At 38.9% G+C, this 18,933-nt stretch overlaps 4 protein-coding genes across 6 annotated transcripts in view; 2 read left to right on the top strand and 2 right to left on the bottom strand.

Moving 5' to 3' along the window:
• The window catches only part of LOC132909181 (lysine-specific histone demethylase 1A), a 101,269-nt gene extending 96,491 nt beyond the window's left edge, over window positions 1–4,778 (bottom strand). Inside the window, exons 1-10 of the mRNA XM_060963847.1 lie at window positions 4,506–4,778; window positions 3,758–3,986; window positions 3,534–3,685; window positions 3,309–3,470; window positions 3,120–3,236; window positions 2,861–3,037; window positions 2,510–2,770; window positions 2,309–2,446; window positions 2,153–2,226; window positions 1,920–2,068 (exon numbers count right to left, since the gene is read on the bottom strand). Coding sequence (XP_060819830.1) covers window positions 1,920–2,068; window positions 2,153–2,226; window positions 2,309–2,446; window positions 2,510–2,770; window positions 2,861–3,037; window positions 3,120–3,236; window positions 3,309–3,470; window positions 3,534–3,685; window positions 3,758–3,986; window positions 4,506–4,529 — 1,483 coding nt within the window. The 5' untranslated portion in view covers window positions 4,530–4,778. The remainder of the gene's footprint in view (window positions 1–1,919; window positions 2,069–2,152; window positions 2,227–2,308; window positions 2,447–2,509; window positions 2,771–2,860; window positions 3,038–3,119; window positions 3,237–3,308; window positions 3,471–3,533; window positions 3,686–3,757; window positions 3,987–4,505) is intronic.
• A 190-nt stretch (window positions 4,779–4,968) lies between these two features.
• Window positions 4,969–6,146, top strand: LOC132909205 (ATP synthase subunit s, mitochondrial). Its single transcript, XM_060963888.1, has 5 exons — window positions 4,969–5,186; window positions 5,253–5,338; window positions 5,404–5,606; window positions 5,683–5,845; window positions 5,919–6,146. The coding sequence occupies exons 1-5, from the start codon at window positions 5,175–5,177 to the stop codon at window positions 6,022–6,024; spliced, it is 570 nt and encodes a 189-aa protein (XP_060819871.1). The 5' UTR covers window positions 4,969–5,174; the 3' UTR covers window positions 6,025–6,146.
• A 131-nt stretch (window positions 6,147–6,277) lies between these two features.
• LOC132909204 (MRN complex-interacting protein) lies at window positions 6,278–8,032 on the top strand. The gene is made up of 3 exons (XM_060963887.1): window positions 6,278–6,660; window positions 6,737–6,805; window positions 6,914–8,032. Exons 1-3 carry the CDS (start codon window positions 6,610–6,612, stop codon window positions 7,457–7,459), a joined length of 666 nt encoding a protein of 221 aa, XP_060819870.1. The 5' UTR covers window positions 6,278–6,609; the 3' UTR covers window positions 7,460–8,032.
• The window catches only part of LOC132909170 (extracellular sulfatase SULF-1 homolog), a 78,385-nt gene continuing 67,133 nt past the window's right edge, over window positions 7,682–18,933 (bottom strand). The window contains exons 5-17 of one of the 3 annotated variants that reach the window (XM_060963821.1): window positions 16,287–16,437; window positions 15,979–16,154; window positions 14,006–14,116; window positions 13,519–13,811; window positions 12,292–12,639; window positions 11,719–11,902; window positions 11,402–11,636; window positions 11,161–11,340; window positions 10,134–11,097; window positions 9,647–10,057; window positions 9,371–9,562; window positions 9,207–9,294; window positions 7,682–9,134 (exon numbers count right to left, since the gene is read on the bottom strand). In XM_060963821.1, coding sequence (XP_060819804.1) covers window positions 9,041–9,134; window positions 9,207–9,294; window positions 9,371–9,562; window positions 9,647–10,057; window positions 10,134–11,097; window positions 11,161–11,340; window positions 11,402–11,636; window positions 11,719–11,902; window positions 12,292–12,639; window positions 13,519–13,811; window positions 14,006–14,116; window positions 15,979–16,154; window positions 16,287–16,437 — 3,427 coding nt within the window. In that variant the 3' untranslated portion in view covers window positions 7,682–9,040. Of the gene's footprint in view, window positions 9,135–9,206; window positions 9,295–9,370; window positions 9,563–9,646; window positions 10,058–10,133; window positions 11,098–11,160; window positions 11,341–11,401; window positions 11,643–11,718; window positions 11,903–12,291; window positions 12,640–13,518; window positions 13,812–14,005; window positions 14,117–15,978; window positions 16,155–16,286; window positions 16,438–18,933 lie in introns of all 3 variants that reach the window. The other 2 variants (XM_060963820.1, XM_060963822.1) reach the window with 2 other exon arrangements.

Below are 18,933 nucleotides of genomic sequence, written 5' to 3'. Positions count from 1 at the left end.
ACGAAAATATTGTACCGGGAGGAATGTATTCTGGTTGCGTTCTCATAAAAAAGACACAGAATCTCCGCGCATCATCACGAATCAGTGGTACCTTGGTATTTCTCGCTAGCAAAGGACAGCAGTAGATTTGTGTAATAATAGATTTGCATAATTCGGCGAGTTTAATAAGACGTGACATCGATCTAAAAGTTAACGGAGGAATAGGAACTATGGTCGGCGATATTCAAAGCGAAAAAAGTATCTCAAAGAATATTTCGGCCTAAACGCTTTTCGCGGTCAGTGGCTATTAACCCTACAGCCGGGATTCGTTTGGAAAGAAACCAAGAAGGAACCGATGGTGCGTAAACCGAAGTTGGAGGACCGCGAGGAGTTCGAGGCTCGGTGGAGAACCGATTACATCGAGGATCCGCCGTTCGGCCCCAACTTTCGACCAAAGATTCACCAGAGAACCTATTGTGGTGCTTAATTTAGCGTTAAATTGTTTACATCTCATTAATCGCTGGGAAGAACCTGAGGGGCCGTCATGATAACCGATGCACGTCAGTCATGGACTGTGGGCATCGCTTTAATTTCGAATTGACCACCATGGCCGCGTACCGTGGCCCCGTAAGAACGGGGGCGCGCAGCATCCTCCTCGCGCGTCTCTTGTTTCAGCCTGTGTTCAAGGAGCGCATTCACTTCGCTCGCTCGAGTTCGCTCTCTCGCACGATGCACTCGACTGCGTGGTCGCTCGAACGACAGCGGAGCAATATTGGAATTCGAGCCTGACTCGACCGGTTCGTTCGCTCACTGTCAGTCGAGTGTGCTTCGCGGTAGCGACACGCGCGACCACGTTACTCCGCTGGGTTACGGTCCACTGATACGCAACATCCACCAACGTCCACCTCGGGTATCTATTAAAGCTGCGTTTACCGTTCGTTTACTAGGGACGATATTTCGTGCGAGATCCACGACTGACCATTCACGCCGCTGATTCTCCTAGTTGAAACGATAGAAGCTTCCGGGTGTGAATCGTGTAGTAGGAATTACAAGTAACGTCATTAAGGTTCTCGAAAGGCTCTGAGATCACGTTCGCGTCGAGGCTGTCTTTTCGATTGTCATGAGTCCGATACGCGATATGAGTGCAACAGAGAATGGTAACGCAAAGGCACGTCACGAAGTTACGCCCAGAAGCTTTTAACAGTTTTTATTGCAATGCCTCGATACGATCATTCGAACTGCACTGGAATGCCAATTATTTCCGGAGAGGCTCAGTTGTTTAATGTAAATACTTGAGATAATGATTAAGGAAATAGTAAGGTAGACCGTTAACTTAGACTTCGGAGTTAGGAACAGAGAGAACACTCGAACAGTGTAAAATACGAAACCGCTTGATTATCTATAGTCATATTTCTCGCTGTTTTCGTTTTTGTTAACGCATTAGTAGGCTCTAGCACAGCGAACACGCTATGATCATAGTATAATTTCACATAATGAGAACTCTGGTAACCGATCGGTTAAGGGATATAGCGTACTATCTACACGGAATCTCATGCTATCGACTTTCAATAAGGTTGATAAAGTCAACTGTACGGACACCGAGTACGAGAGACTATCCGATGCCTGTAAAGGAGATGCAGCCCGCGAATAATTCACCCGTTATCTATACCATCTACTGGCTGGTTAAGCAATTTCTCGAGAACGTCGATATAATGCCGTATACGCGTTACGCCGCGCGGGGATTCCCGACGAATCACGCACGCTCCATGAAATTAGAATGTTTTCGCGTGTTTAACGTATCGCAATGTACAACTATAATAATTATGCTCAATTTAGCTGGCGATTTAAGTAAACTCTAATCGCTCGCCCGGTGAAAGTCAGCAACAGCTAATTTAATAAAGCAAAACGCTAGTTCATGTAACATTGTTAAAAAGACTTACCTGTTAGATGACTGCCGGTGAATTCGAAGTCGTCGTCTTGGTCCCAGTGTTTCAGGCTCAGATTCGATAGCGACGTTGCGTTGGCAAACTCTAAATTCGCAAAGTGCCAATCCAATATCTGACGGTCCTTCGAAGAAAGGTATACGTCACTGTGAAAAGGAAACAAAAAATTCGTATACCAAGAAGAATTTAATTTGCAAGATATTGTGTAACAAATATCGAAGGAAACTTACCTAGGTGGGGAGGCTTCTAATTCTTGTAACTTCGCTTCGATTTCTTTCTGTTGTTCAGAAAGTTGATCCCACTCCTGATATAGCAAATAAAGTATATAATGTCTGTGCAAGACTGTATAAATAAAGATATTAGAAACCAAACAAAAAAGACCATACCTTGCATGCGTTATGAAGATCACGCAACTTAGAACGTAGTACAAATTCTTGTGTTATATCGCGTGTTTGTAATTTACTCTCAGTCATTTCTTTATACTGTTTATTTAATTCGACCAAACGATCCATGATCGCTATCATCTTTAATACAAGAACTATTAGTATTTTCTAAAAATTCAAAGCATAAATAATTCGAATACTTACCCTATGTTGATTGGTGATAAGCCGACCTTGAAGCGATAATACGGAACGCAAATGAGCAACTTGACGTTGTTTGACACCTTGCTCTTGCAAACGTATCACCCACTCCAATGCCTGACCCAAGGAAACCGGTCGTGTATTACCACTTTGTCCTGATCCAGCACTACCCACGTAATTAAAATCTAATTGATGTGAAAGATACGACGTAGCTTCCAGTAACCGGTTAAACTCTCTCTCTACCATTTCGTCTTTATCTTTCGGGACCTATCCGCGGAAAAAATATTAAAACTTCATAAATGATTGTTTTAAACATTTAATTATTACAACATTTAAATGTACTATATTTATATTAACCGTTTGACCATCGCTTTCGTACAAAGGACACTTTTGTCGTATTTTGTGAAGTTCCATATTGATTTGTTTACTAAGTGTTGTCACTGGATTTCCACCTAGCCCTGTAACTACCATAGCACCAAGATCGGCGATGTATGAAGATTTACGAAATGTTGCAATTCGACCACCAACACGATCCTATAAAATCAGAAACTTATGTGAAAAACATATGTCTTACACACTTTTTTAAGTGCAAAATAAAATTTTAAATAACAATTACCCGTGCTTCGAGTACGATTACTTCTAAGCCAAATTGTTGCATTTGTTGAGCAGCAGCTAAACCAGCAATACCTGCTCCGATTACAATTACTTTACCTAATTTCTTTGTAGGTAATGGCTAAAATAGAAAGACAATAATTTGTTATAAATAGTATTCATGTAGAAAATGTATTATAAAAACATATATCACCTTAAGCCGTTTAAAAACTCCAAAATTAATGAAACCATGTCTTTCTAAAAATGCGTGAATTCGACGCGCCAATACAGTGTCGCTATTATAAGGTGGTTCTATCGCTGGCAGAGCATTTTCAACTATCAATTGTTGCTTTGGATTCTCAAGCCATAGTTGCAACTGAAATAAAAACATTCATACATGAAAGTTCTGCAATTTTCTTTTTTAACTTAAGTTTCTTACGAGTCTATTTCTAATGTGAAGGAAAACTTTTTGGGTCTGCGGTGGTCCACCAGAAACATCTGGGAAACAAGCAGCTTCTGTGGAAGTTAGCTTATCAAATGGAAGACGACTTTGAAATGCTGCCCCCTCCAAACCATTAAGTAATTCCTTTACTAAAATTAAATATAGAAATTAAAATTTAATCGATTACAGAAAAAATATATTTCATTAACAGATAGATTTACCATGAGGATCTTCATGATCGCTATCTTGATCATCTTCATCTTTTACTTCAATTTTTTGAGCAGAAGAGGTAGATACAGATTGTGATATATTTGTATCAGTATCTTTTTTTACTTCAGGCACAGCCTTTTTTTCTGGAGTAACAAGACCAGGTTTAGATTTTTCCGATGTATCTGAAGCATTTTCATCTTCCATTTGATTATACTTCTCTTCCATTTCTCTGTACTCCACCTATATATAGATATGAATATGATAAAATAACAAATAAAAGAAGCAATATTCAATGGTAAATCAATTTGTAATCAAAACTTTATTAAGTATACAGAGATCTACTTTAACATATAGGTTAAAAGTTTCTACAGATGTTGATGAATTAAAAGTTGCATAAAAAACATTTATTTTAATTTACATACAATATACTCGCTTTTAATTAAAGAAAGATAAATTTACGATTATTGACAAAGTAAGATAAGTAACAAATAATGAGTCTAACCAAAACATAACCTAGTCTGGTTATTTACAGCACAGTATTATTCAAGGTACACGTATGCGAATTATCTTCCACACAAGAATTTCTATCGTCTAGTACTATTTTATGAAGGAATATGGGAAAACCAACACTTGATTCATATTATAGTAAAACTTTGTAACAATCAGTGTACTAAATAACACATCATATAATAACCCTTATAAGAATATATTTGGTAATGGATAATATTAAATGTAGGATACAAGACTAACAAGACAAACCTTCGCTCTTTTCCTTCGACTCATATCGTTGCTATTTAGTAGCTTTTCTGCCAAACTTAATCACTGCCAAACGTAATCACACAGGTTTGTTTTGACTCTTCAAACCGGCGGCACATACAATTATAAGATCCAGAGACTACGAGTAACGTAGAATAGTATAACCCACTGAAATGCAGTTTATCTTTGACATCTGTATTAAACAATGTATACTATATAGTGATTAATACAAATTCTTTTAATAGCTGGGAATCGTATGATTTAGAATTCTTTTCATCTGATTATGATTCAATATTCCCCATAGTGATACTGTTTCTTTGTACTCGAGATACTACTGTGGTATTTCGAACAAAATTTTGTATTACCCACCGGGAAATTTGTTTTCGCCCTCTATCGGAATATCCTGATTTTATTACTTAAATGTTTGCACCTTACATAAATTCTTAACTTGTATTGTAAATAGTAATGCGCACTGTCTAACTTTCAAAATATTATCTGATTAGATGCAATAGTTCTTTGGTCTATTATAGGATTATGAATATATACACGATTTTCTACGCGCAATTTAGTTCTTACATTGTGGTTAAGTAACTTGTGCTTTTAGAAGATTAATAAGATTCGAGTAATATTATAATTATTTAATGATATTACTGTTAAAACAATAGAAGAACAATGACAGTCTATGTAAGGCTATAAAAAGTTTACTTCATTTTGCTATTAATGGGATTATTGTCATATTTTTTATTTCAGACATTAAGCAAATTACCATCTTTAATTCAAAATACAAGAAATCAAAGTAGGCCTTTCTTTTACTGGCTTACTGTTGTATTTAATAGGTATTACAATAAAGCATTATTGTTTGATTCATTAAACAAAATACATGAGAAACATTTTTTTAAAGAGTTGATGCTGAACGTGTAAAGGAAATTGGTCCAGATCGTGCTTGTGCAGAATGGCTTTTAAAAAATGGAGCATCTGTCAGATGGAAAGATTTTTCTGAACCATTAACTGATTATAACGCATTACCATCTAGTGGAAACTATTACATTGAATCTATTGAAGCAAATGATGCTGGAATATGTGATGTAGGATTTCCACATCTTGGTTAGTATTGTAGTTAATTTAATAACATGAAATAGCTTGTATATGATAACAATTATTGATTGGGTTACCACATTAGAAGGATGCAAACACATAAAAAATATAAAATTGGAAAGCTGCAGATACATTGATAATAGAGCTATACCATATCTATCGCTTATTAAAGATTCTTTAACTAATTTAGAAATTATAAAATGTAAAAGCATTGATGATGGTGGACTACGTGAATTAAAAGTATTGAAGTATGTAATATATATAAAAATGAATAAGATATATCTAACAAAATGTAATGTTGCTTATATTTTGGTATTTCAGAAATCTAAAAGAATTAAAAATTAAAGGATTATCAAGTATAACGGATAATACTGTTCACAAAGAACTTACCAAAGCTTTGCCCAATTGTAAAATAGACTTTGAATGAATGATTTATGTTTGACTATTAATTAAATTATTTTTGATAGATGTGTTAAGAATTGTGTGTAAATATAATAGTATAACATAATAAATGAAATATAAATATGAATGCACACTGGTTCCTTTAAACAGAGATGAAACATAATCTATTGCAATTTATCATAAGAATTTGCTATTAAGAGTAACTATATTTATAAGAAGTAACTTTAATTTGCTATGCTTTGAATAACAAGAAGTATTTTACGAAAATTATTACCTTAAGATGTAATTGAAGTCGTATAGCTGCTTTTCACTTCTTTTTTTGCGCGTTTATAACAAAATATTCAAATGAAAATGGTAAAATTTGGAACGCATAAATCGAATCAAATCTACCGGAAGCATTGAATCTATCGGAAGTACCGAAAATTGAACAACTTACAGGCACAGCTTAGTTTCCCGCCAAAATGTAATACCGCCATAATGGTCATGCTGCATCTTCAAGCATCAAAGACATTCGAAGTTTGAAATAATTTGAAAAGTGTTATTCTTTGAAACATAATATATTTAACCTTAGAAAACGTTCTTTGCAATCATATTTCTATAAATTAGTATCATGTCACAGGAATTGAACATTTTACGCTGTTATTCGTGTAAAACATATCAAGTAACTGTCAAATGCGCAGTAATTTATTGTCAATTGGTATTATAACGTTCGATTTCTAATAATTTATGAATTATAGGTTCACATAGTCAAGAAAGCAAAGAAATGGCAATGCAAAATATGTAATTTTAAACAGACATTCAAACAGGTTAGTTAATTTCATTTATTACAGAAAGATTTTAATTTCAATGTTCATCATAATATATCACAAAATAAATGTCATACGTGCAAGGTAGCAGATAATTGCAATTTTTAGGCTTATTTTAAAGGCTCAGGTAGAGATTGTCGCGTTATGGTTCAAAAATTAAATCTGATGAAAGAACATGAGATTCAGGAGAATATATCCTTTAGTGGATGTAACAGTACTAATGATAACTATATGAATAATCATCCTGAGAAACCAAAGCCAAATATAAAAGTTGAAAGCAAGTGGGCAAAATATCTAGATACGCCAGAAGAGATTAGATCTAATACTTTTGTAGCTGCAGATAGTCAGAGCAGTAATTATAAGAAATCTGATGATATAGAACATCTTGATAATAATACGATGTACGAGTGTTCACAAAGTGAACACACAGATATAGGTAGCGATCTTTCTTATGAAAATGATTCTAAACAAGATTTTATCTATGATAATGAGGAAGAATATGATAATTTTATACCAGAAGAAATAGATAATGCACCATGTAGCAATGATAATAGCAAAAGTACTAATTTGTCTAGCAAAAATACCACTGAGATTAAAAGTGCAAAAAACATCTTTGATGACAATGAAGATTTCGATCCTACTATTGATTTTTAAGTTCTGCATATCTATTAATTAAGAATTATGTTCGAAGTCAGAAATGTTTTCTTCATGCATATTATTTTTCTATTAAAGTTTCTATTAATTTATGAAAAAGATATTGAAAGATACAAAGAAATATGTTTATATTTTTTCAATTTCTTTTTATCTTTTTTTCTTTCTTTATTATCGAAAAATTTGTTCATTTTTTTACTTAAGTGAACGGAGTATCAATCGCAATTCGGACAGTATTTATTTATTTATTTCACATGATTTAAATACATTGCTTTAACTTCAAAATCTTGAAGATATTCTCAGGGCACTAACTGAGAATCTAGTACGTAACACAGACATATACTTGTAAAAAAATAAAATGCTAATGGAAACAAGCATCTAGTTATTGTATAGTGACGTATAGATATGTAATATTTCAAATACAACAATAGAAATTGTAAAAGGACAAATATTGTCTAAGACTCTTTTATAATTGTTCAAGCAAACGTTTTCAGTAAGCGAAGTTTACTTTTTGCTTGTATACTTATAGCAGCATATGCATCCATTAGCATTCAATTTTTTTTTTTTTTTTTTTTTTTTTATAACAGAGATTGTTAAATGTAGCAATCACAAAAGTTCTCATACTGTTTCTAGAAAGACAGGAAATTACGCAGAATAAATGATGTTAAAAGTTGCTTTTTTAATTGTTTTCATTGAAACTCGTACAGTCTTAGCATTGTGGCTTAAATTACATTCCTTTTCCCTGTCTCTACTCAAACATCCTAGTAACGATTGTTAGACACAAAAGTGACAATTTATTCTGCAACATGATTGCTTGAAGGCAATAGGAAAGAATTAAACGAATGGCAGTTTTGATAGAATAAACGTTTCATGAACGTATTGGTGTATAGAAATTTTCGTAAGGAAAGGTAAAAGGCTTTTGGCAGGACGATTTTTATATTGTGTTTTGTTCTTTCGTTGTGCGTTTCAGTTCGTAGTCACGTAGAATTCGAATTTGAAATAGCTCTTTAACGCGATAGACGAACTCTCATATCCTTCTCTCCTCTTAGACACTCTATTGTCTATAAAGCTACTGATATCGGTTATTCACCTCGTAAAGAAGTATCGTGTTGCTAGTTCTGGATAATCGAAGATTTTTTTTAATTTCTCTAAATCTCGTTAGGCAAATATAGTTTTATTCGAGATAATTCGCTTCTTGTATAAAGAGACTTAAAAGGGACGTAGTAGTAAATAAATTATTATAAAAAATATCGGCTATTAAGTAAAAAAAGGATTGTTTAGATCGTTTTCGATTGTTAAATACGCGCGATTATAGTGCACGCGATACGCGTCCGATCAGTCGTAATAATTTTGCCATAAGAAGTATAATGTTAAAAATATACACGGTGTACTCATATCGAGCAACGCGAGTCTAATTAATAGAATCCGAACATTCTCAATTAAATATCACGTATCCTTTCTCAATTAAATATCACTAAATAAATTACGTTATTAAATGCATCGCGAAATTAATATACATCTAAGGCAATGCTGTCACGCATCCTTCGACGACTTGTCCAAAGAGAAATAAACGAACCATGATTATCAGTACTGATGTCTGTGTCGACGATAATTCACCGCGTCTTGATGATGCCTCCAACTACTTTGCCAGCTTCTGCTTCGTCTGTTCCAAACGCTCCTTAATAAGAAGTAATAGTTCAGTATATCAAACGTAATACAAAGCCAAATTTTCGATTAAAAAAATATTTACGTTTGCAACTTTTTTCGTCTCTTATTCGGCGGGCTACTGAGTTCGCTTTCTCGAATAATTTGTAACGTTGATGGTATGAACATATCTTCTATAAAAATAAATATCAAAAAATTAGCAGATAAATTTCTAACATTTCTATTTTATATATTATCAATCAAACATACCAAAGGAATTTGCGTATTTTCTCTTTGAAATGAATCTCTGATGTTGCTGCAGTTGTGGCAACGCTTCCCTCGCGCTTCCAACCGTACAATCCCTTGTTCCTTTGCAGCCCTTCAAATGTTCCAGTTGATCGTGAAGATAGGAACGTTCTGAAGATGTTAAAGACGAAAGCCTGTTCCACTGTTCGAATGGATCTAAACGAAAAAGAACCAAGAGCCAATAATTGAAACCAATTTTCCTTAGAAAACTGAGTTTACACGTGCAAATGTTGTACTCACCGATCCTGAGGTTATAATAAGTGACCAAGCCAGTAGTAAACTCGCAATAAAGGAAGTTGTGTGTCGCGTTAATGGTACGAATGCACGAATACGTATTATTATTAGCATTCATACAAAAACAGAATGGTCCCGCGCTCCATAACGGAGCTGTGCGCCAATGATCGTTATCGTGTTCGAAGCAGTTCATCTTCTCCGTTAAACATTCCTTCTCGAGTTTGGCCTTCTTTCTCAATTTCCTTTCCTTCTTCTTCAAACGTTCTTCCTTCAACCTTCTTCTTTCCTCTCGAGCAATTTCTTTCTCATCCTTTTTCGAGTAAGAATCAGGCTCGCAGTAACACTTGTGACGAGCTTCTAGAGGACTGTTCAACATCGGTGGTAGTCGACGATTACTATTTGCTATATCTATTATATCTAGTATAAAAAGAATAAGTTCAATCAAACCTGTGTTCAAATACTTTCGCGAGTCACTGTATGCACAATTACTAACCTTGCCTGTTCCTTCTATCAGGAGATTCCAAAATAGTAACATCGATCCTAGAGGGTCCAAGATTGGTCGTTCTATTCTTCTGCACCTTTGGAAACCTTCTAGTCGAAGACGCCGTAACTGGTGTGGTCATGGGCGTCGTAGTCACAGTCGTAGACGGGAACGTTCTCGAACGAGCTTCGGTACTCGTCCTGGAAAACACCGGAGTCGTTCTTTGTGACTCTGTCGATTCACCGAGAGTAGACCCTGTCTCTGATCCTGTTGATAGCACCGTTTGGCCGTTTGTTCCTGTCGTAGTTTCTTTGGTAAAGTCATTCGTGGCTCCTATACTGCTAGAAGTCTCCTTTCGAATCGTCGTTTCTTTCACCGTCGTGGTAGGAACGGTTGCATACTTGGTTTGATGATACTTCTGATGCCTCTGATTCGGTGTCGTGCTTTGCGTAGTCACAGTCGTCTCCATTGTTTCACTAACATTCACTATTGGAGTCTCATCATGCACGCTGTTTGTGAACAGAGTATTGTTCCTTCGATGATGGTGAAACTTCCTGCGCCTTTGTGGTTTATCATCCTCCACTTCCGTCCTGTTACCGACGACTTCCTTCATCTTTTGACGACGAGGCGCCTTTTTTTGTTTGGAAGTCGTTGATAACGTGGTGGATGTTGGTTCAGTCGTGGTGGTCGTATCGATATCAGTACTTTCTGTGACTGTAACGTTAAATCTAGACTTCTCCGTAGTATCTGTAAATGCAGTTCTGTCTTCCGCCACTTGGTTGTGTTTCACGATGGAACGAATGGTTGATGCAGTAGGATTAAGCGTAGTAGTGTGATCGTGTTTCTTATGATGGCGATTCACGTGGTTCTTCGAAGGGTGATGGTGCGATTTGTGTGCTTCCTCTGTGCTCTTTGACCCATCCTCTGGGTCTCGCATAACTTGAGGTCGCTTGGTCATCAAGTGACGACGAATATCCTGGAATGAATACCACGTTATACATTCTTCGTACGAAATAAAACACGTATCTTCGACGCTCACTTTTAAAGTTTCCAACTGCAACCTCATTTCTCTGATCTGTTGTTCAATTTCTCGCCTCGAAATTCGCCATTCGTTGGGATCTTGGTACACGGTTTCTGAGCAGTTCACGCCCCCTTGTGGAAGAACCGAACATTTCGGTGGAAACGTTCTTTTTGATTCTGATTGCCGTGCTTGGGTCGCCTAAATATGAGAATGAAGGTCGTACGTTCGTCCGTAAATTTGTTATATTAGAAGTATATACCTTTAAATCATCCAGTTCTTCTTCGATACTCTCCATGATCTTCGTCACATGTTCAACAGTGTCCTTCTTCGCAACACTCCTTCGTACCCTCCTGTGTCTCTTTACCACGTCTTCAATGTTCAGCCGTCCTTTCACTACCTTATCCAAACTAGGATCGAAGTCATTGATCGAGTATTCAGATTCATTTAAATTATCGAACTCGAGAGACTCGTCTTCCGACGTTCGGTTATCAAACCTGTCCCTAGGAGCACATTCATTACGATGAAACGTCCGTGTCTTATCGAACGAATCATCAACGACTTTCTAAACTTTCGTACCTGAAGATCAAGTTTACGTATTCCCTCTTAACATCGTTCGCGAGGCTGTTCAGTTCCTGGAAGAAGTCCTCGTCGTCCTCCTCGTCGATGGCTCGTCGGTCCCGGTCACCATCATTATAGTCATCATCGTTCCCGTCGGTATCTCGGCTAACATCGCTGTCCATATCTGACACGTCTCGTTTGCCTGAGAAAAATCGTGAACGATGATCTCCTTCCTAACTAAGAATTATTATTCTCTGCATCCTATCCCCTTATTGATCTTTTAATCAACTAAAATGATTTTTTATTGCACGGGACAAAAAACCAATTGATGTTTATTTTCATTGGAAAAGCATAAGAACGTCGAAAACACTTTTTAATCTCTTAATACTTAAACAAGCATCTGCTTTACTAACATTAAGAAATTTTTAGAAAATTATGTGGATCAATTTCTTTCCCGAGTGATTCGCATATCCCATATCGTGATAAATGCGATATTTCATGATATTAAAACACTTAACATTATTGAAATATATTTAATCTCGAGAATGTTACTAAATAAATTAAATGAAATGGCTAGCTCTGGTGAGGTACCTCGTCTAGCAAAATATCTGGCCACGTCCGTATACACATCTGTGGGTCTTCTGTCTCTGCCAAAGCCATATCGATGCCCATCGATGTAATCATTCGACTCCAATCTGGTATAAACGACTCCATTTGGCGTGAAACAGGCGCATTTCTTCGACATCCTTGGCGAAGGGGCGGCGTATTTGCACTTGTGTCTCCTCCATCGGTGACCTTCCCTCTCGCAGCGCCACTTTTGACCTGGAATACAATTCGTCTGGACTTCCGGTCGCGAGCATTCGATGGCCAATCGTTCGTGCTTCGACGAGAAGGATGAGTGAACAGGATGAACCCTATTATCCAGGTGTGGATCAGAGTCTGAAAGGCGGAGATCATCATTTTACGGTTATTCGCCGCTATTTTCTTGCAATCGTGTTCCTTGAGAATATTCACTTCTCGGGGTCCGTTCTTCGTAGTTACAACTGGAAATCCCATTCCATAGCGAAGGAGAGCGACGAGAGGAGATTTTATGAAAGAACCGGGTGCGCGGACCAATAAAAAGGGATTAAACTTTGATCATTGCGTAAATCCCGACTAGCGAAACTTCGACAAGACTTACGTCCGACCCCAGAGGGATTCGAGCCCCTTTTCAACGTGATTATCCAAACCGGTTGAATAAGAATTCGTTCGACTTAACCGCGAGTTTCAATTACGTCGAATTCCTGGATCTAGCCGAAGAAGAAGTTTCTTCGATGTTTTTTCCGTGTCGCAAGATACAGCGTCTGTCGAAACTAATTAAAACTTTACGCTTCTAAGAAAATCTGAAACCGATACAGCCTTAAAGAATATCTATCTTAATCGTTTAAGTAATTGCTTCTGTCGATGACTTAATTAGGCCGATCAAAGAGCGCGCAGAATACAAATAAACAAGATAACAGTCTTTTTTTTCGACGTTACGGATCTTCTATGTTTGTTCGAATTTTTCGATTTAATCTAACCGAAACGATTACGCTTTGCTTAATTCCGTTGTCGGCTCTGTGTAAATCTCCGGCTTCGAGTAATTTATTCATTGAAAGATCGGATCATAATGCGAGATTGCAGCTCTCCAAAGCGGAGAGCAATTTTATTGCCGCGAAAAGGTCAGCGTGAAGTGTTACGCCTTCCTGCAGGGGAAACCGCGTCCCAAATAGGGAAGGCTACATAAAGAGCAAGAATTACGATTTGATAATCCGCAATAAAACGAGGCAAATATCTTACTTGATTCGTCGATGATCGAGTCCTCGAAATCGTCATCCTCGGAAATGTCTTGATCACTGCCTGTATCGTTCTCCAAGAATCGATGCTCCGACTCGTGTTCCGCGTCTGGATCGGCAACGTTGTCTTCTTCCTCTTCCGGCGTGGCGTTCGCGTGCTGTTTCGCCAACGTTTGGTTCTGCCTCCTGGCTTCCCGTGCTTTTGATTCTGCGATCGATTCCGGAGTTTCACGACGTCCGGAAGATTCGATGAGAAACGTATCCGGCCACTTAAACTTCGATCTTCTTCCATGTTTACTGCAACATGCGATTCTTCTTGAAAAATCAAGTTTTTACGATCCGAAGATGTCGATTCTCTTGTTTGACAGTTTTGTCTCGTTTTATCTTTCTTCGTCTTATTTAACCCACGAGTAGGTAATTTTCTTTCAACGTGGAATTTAGTTCACGATATATATATGTGTGTATGGTGAAAAAATTGGCGATATACTCACTTCTGAAAGAGTTTCTTAAAAGAACGACCGTCCATCTGCGGGGGCGTCTCGACGCCGGCTATGTCCAGGAACGTCGGCGCCAAGTCGATGTTCAAAACTATGTCGTCTACTCTGCAACGTCATATAGATGCTTTATAGTAATTCAATATTGCAGCTCAACCCTCGGGGTAAATACCGGTTCGGTAAAGTCGCTGCGAATATTCTGATATTTCGTCCTTCGAATTCTATTCCTTTCATCTCGTTTTATCGCGTTATAGATCTTTGATTTTTCGGTATTGTTCAATTTCGAACGTTTGTAGGGCTTAGAGAAACATAAAGCGAAGTTAATAATAACAGTTCGCCTTCTTACTCCTACTATTGTATTTTAAATCTTAAATTTTTAATCTAAATGTATTTCCATTTCAACAAAATTATTCAGAAATTGTCGTAGATTACTAGATACCAATGGAGGTCAGTCGTAATGATTCACGAGCAAGCAGTTGATAAAAACTGCAACAATAGCTCCGAGAAGCGCGATTTATCAGTCATAATATTTGCTCTATCGAGCTAAACAATTTCACCCCTGACATTTGAGTATCGCAAGGACGAAGCCAATATCAACCCTATGGCGATGTAATAAAGCGACGAGGAATTCCGAACAAAGGATACAAATATATATATATTACAACTATATATATATATATAGTTATAATATATATTATATAATATATAATATAATATATATTAATAATAATATTATATTATTAATAATATATATTATATAATATAATATATATATATATATATATTACAATTATATACAAATATATTCCGAACAAATACAAAAATATGTACGTGTTTTTAACTTTTGTAGTCAACGTTTGCAGTTAAGATGACAAATTATAATAATTGTATTTTACGATTTGCCCGAGTTTCTCTCTTGCTGCACCGTGAAAGAATTGAACGTTTCCATCGCTTCGTAAAAACTTTCATTCGAAAGAGAACAATATTCTTTTCCGCAACACATCGCGTTTTTTCAAACGAACCGTGGTATTGCTCCGCCTTGTGGCAGAAACCAGGCGCCGTTTATTAAATCTAGAAGGGATTGCACGCGGAAGCAAACTTGCCCCACGCCGCGCCGTGGTATTAACCTAACGACGATGTTTATAACAGACACGGTTCTGCTTCAATTTATACGCGAATGGCCGAGGGTTCGCGTTCACACGGTAGTCTGGCAACTCGAAAACGGTGAGCTGTCTCGTCGGTTAGCGGACTGTCTTTTACTCTCCGCGCCGAGTTTGCCCTGATAATTTATCGTTTCCGAAGTTGCTGCGCGCAGCCATAATTCCAGAAGACGATCAGGCAACGATCACTTATACGCGTACTAATACGCTCTATTTATCGCGAGCGTAATCTCGACACGACGCGTGGATTTAAGGGCACGAACGCGATCGTACGTTCGACGCGTAAATGCACCGTTTTGCCAGGAATGTAACAACACGAATGCAACATACGGCAATGGCCAGGCACGTCGACCAAAATTATCGCGTGTGCTTTTGTGCTTCAGCCCATTCGCACATCAATTTACGGGGCAACGCTACCATCCTGACGGTAACTACCGATTAACCACGTGCAACATTGTTGCAAGACAATGACCGACTATGGAAGAGAGATACGAAGCAACGCAAGATAGAATGGAATGGCGAAAGTAAAGTTCAGAATGCCTAAACGATTCTACGGCCGGTTACAACTGTAAATCTTTCTCCACTGGCGAATCAATTTATCCAAATGTAGCCACTAGTCTTCATCTAACTTGCGTGATTTACAACTTCACGCCTCCTCTTCGCACGCTCAACCGACTCATGATGACTCGTTTATTTGCCCTACTTATAACTACCTACGAAGATACACTTCCCGGCACGACGAGTCCGAGAAGTGGACACGCAGCTCGGCCTACGTGGAATCAAAATAATCGCACAACGTGCTGTGCTTACATGGTACCAGGTTCAATTCCAGGTCCTCTGATCAAGAACGGTACCCTGACGTCGAACTCGAACGGGAAGCTCTTTCCTTTGATCAGGCCAAACTGTCCCAAATGGTAACCATGGTCGGACGTGTAGATGATGTACGTGTTGTCCAGCTCCCCCAGGTCTTTCAGTTCCTGGTAAATCTGTTAACAAGCGGACGCACAAAAATAAACGAGCGTTCCGGCGAAACGAGTGGTTCTCCTGACACGACCGTGGCAAGAGCTTCAATTAATACGTGTCTGCAGAAACGTTTCTAAACGAATGAATCACCGTACCCTGTCCACCGCATCGTCCACGCTCTGCAACGTTTGTAGCCTTTTGGTCATCAAAAGATCCGTAAACTGCTTGTGAATTGGCTGCATTTTCTGCGTCACCTGCAGGATCCATTGCTTGTCAGGATTCGGCGCATAGTCGTAAGCCGGCGTGCTGAAACGAAAAAGATCTTATTGGGTATAGTGAAACAGGACTCGTCAAAGGACTTTCGCCGCTTAAGCTACTCGTTTGGCTTCGACCAGAGCCCTCGACGAATACCCTGGTTAGCCGATTAAGTGGCTCGAGGCTTCTGTAACTAGGATTCGAGCACGTTAGCATGCAGAATCCGAACTGGCCAGGGGAAATTGAATTAATCTCGAGTATCGAACGAGAGTTCGATGCAACGAGTAGGTGAAACGCGATGGACCCTCGAGACGCTGTATCCTCTCCTCCTTTCTCTTCCTCTTTCCATCTAGCTCTCCACCAATTACGCGAGACACGAAATTATGGGTAATTGGCCCTTCACCTTCCTCCACGTCCTTCAGAAATGCTCGGCTCGAACGTGCTGGATCTCTTTGTCTTACCCGATGGACCATCGTACGAGACGCGAGAACAGGTTTACAGGCCAGTTGTTCGGAATTTCATAGAGAGCTATGATAGCCCAGAAGGGTAGCAAGAGTATTCGACGTGTTGTAACTTTTCTATCTAGCTGCGCGTACTTATTATAGATTGTTAAACGTCTATTCTCGAGATATTAAAAGGCAGAACGTTTAATCGAATTCCACGGCTACTCTCCCTAATTCCAAATTAATTCCCGTGAAATGAAATTGAGACCTTGTCCGGGGAAGAGAGACGGTGATGCGTGTCGACGGTGCATGAAAACGAGCGTTTCGCGTGCGCAATATCTGTCCGGTACCTATGACGCGGATCCCGTGGAATCTCGTTTCGCTTCAAGCGAGACCGTGCTGGATTTTCGCGAAAAACGAGCGAGAGGAACACCACCTAACGCGATCATCGCAATAGCAATGTACCCTCTGTTCTCGTTCAATCAACGTTCCAACGAGAATCCGACGACTGCAGCGATAAATCCGAATAGAAACGCCCCCTTTTCAACGAAATCTAAGAAAATGAACGGGAAACCGGAGGAGATTTCTCCAAACAACGAATCTACGATTTCTGAAGGGAAAGAGTGTACTCGAAGCTCGAAGCGAGGTAGATGAATCTAAGACTGGCTGAAGTTTGAAGAAAGAAGAACGTGGTTTGCGTTAATTTCCGCGGATTGCCTTTTCGTTTGCACAAACGTTGCTGCGGTGCAGAGAAGTAAAGAGAAGGCCGAGTCTTTATGCAAATTTAAAATAAAGCTCGCAATCTGACGGTGGCTCCCGAACGAAGAATATCGTCGTCCGTCCTGGTACAGAACATTCCCCTCCCTTCCAATCCCCTCTACAGTCTACCGTCCATGTATATTTCGTCTGGGCTCCTTAATTGCAGCCTATTCTGCGTGCACCGGCTCGCCACGGCCACTTAACTTCCCCGCGAGACACTCGACGATTATATTTGCACCCAGACACGTGCCCCCGCACCACCTTCCCGCTCTCGTCTCGCTCGCGCACACGCTATCCCTGAAATCCACGCGCGTGTTTTGTCTCCATGCGTGCATCCCTCACGCGCGCACCACTTGAAAAGCGAACCGTCGTTGCACGCGCTGGAACGCTAATCGACTGCCTTCCCTGGGTAATTATAGAGCGCCTAACCGAGGACAATCGATTTCTTCGCGCGATCTCAGCACCGCGCGGTTCCTTCTCGCGTGCTTTTACTCCCTTTGCGATCCAGTCGGTTAGCCGGTTTGATGGTGCTGCAACTGGTGTCGCGTGGAACGGTTGTTAAGTTCTTGAATTTTTGAAATTTACAATCTTTGAATTTCTGAAATCTTTCATTCCCGAGATCTGGAACTTTCGAATTTTCAAGTTCGCGATTTCTTGAATTCTTGAATTACATTTTCCAGCGTCTTCGATGGAACAATTTAAATATACATTCGTTTCGTGTTTGCGCCGACCTGGTTCTCTATGCACTTGATCAACGCTTCGTTAGGTTCGAAGTTGCAACGTCCACGCTCGAGAAAGCTGCTTTTCTTTGAAGAGGAGCGAATAATGGGGAAAGTTGATATCGTACAGACGCCAAATAGTATCCGATGTTTCGCGGATCATCACTTTCACTGTCTGAACTGTTGAATAGGCGCGACGTCTCGTTGTTTGCATATGCCACAATGGAGTTTAAGTCGCTTCGTTCCGTTACTAAACGTGTTCGATTCATTGCGCGTTTCACTTCCAGAATCAATATCGATACTTCTTTTCATCGTTCTTCCAGACACATAACTCTTCAGGAATACTAAGTAGACTTTTTATTCCATCTTTTATTGTTCGGCATTCCAATCACGGAATTATGAACGTTCAATATTTCAGATATTACCAAGGCTTGTGCTAACAATTTACGAGGGCTTAAATGTATACCGCTTTAATACTCCATAAAGTATTTCTGCTCTTATAATGGACGATATCGAGGGGCAAGGTTACAAAGACATTCGCGTTCAAAGTGGACGTTGGCAAGGATATCAGGCGTATCGGAGGTAATCGATATTTGAGGCACTCGAAATGGCTGTCAAGCAACTTG

Source organism: Bombus pascuorum, chromosome 7 (assembly GCF_905332965.1).
Source record: "Bombus pascuorum chromosome 7, iyBomPasc1.1, whole genome shotgun sequence".
Classification (NCBI taxonomy): Eukaryota; Metazoa; Arthropoda; class Insecta; order Hymenoptera; family Apidae; genus Bombus; species Bombus pascuorum.
Note: the sequence above shows the minus strand (reverse complement) of the source record. Positions and strands in the feature narration are given on the sequence as shown.

Excerpts from the sequence above, each read along its gene's own strand:
- LOC132909205 (XM_060963888.1), top strand. Across the intron at positions 5,339-5,403 it reads CTTACTGTTGTATTTAATAG|AGTTGATGCTGAACGTGTAA; the intron begins GTATTACAATAA and ends ATTTTTTTAAAG. Across the intron at positions 5,846-5,918 it reads CGTGAATTAAAAGTATTGAA|AAATCTAAAAGAATTAAAAA; the intron begins GTATGTAATATA and ends TTGGTATTTCAG.
- LOC132909204 (XM_060963887.1), top strand. The coding sequence starts at position 6,610 with ATGTCACAGGAATTGAACATTTTACGCTGTTATTCGTGTAAAACATAT. Across the intron at positions 6,661-6,736 it reads ATTCGTGTAAAACATATCAA|GTTCACATAGTCAAGAAAGC; the intron begins GTAACTGTCAAA and ends TATGAATTATAG. Across the intron at positions 6,806-6,913 it reads TTAAACAGACATTCAAACAG|GCTTATTTTAAAGGCTCAGG; the intron begins GTTAGTTAATTT and ends TGCAATTTTTAG.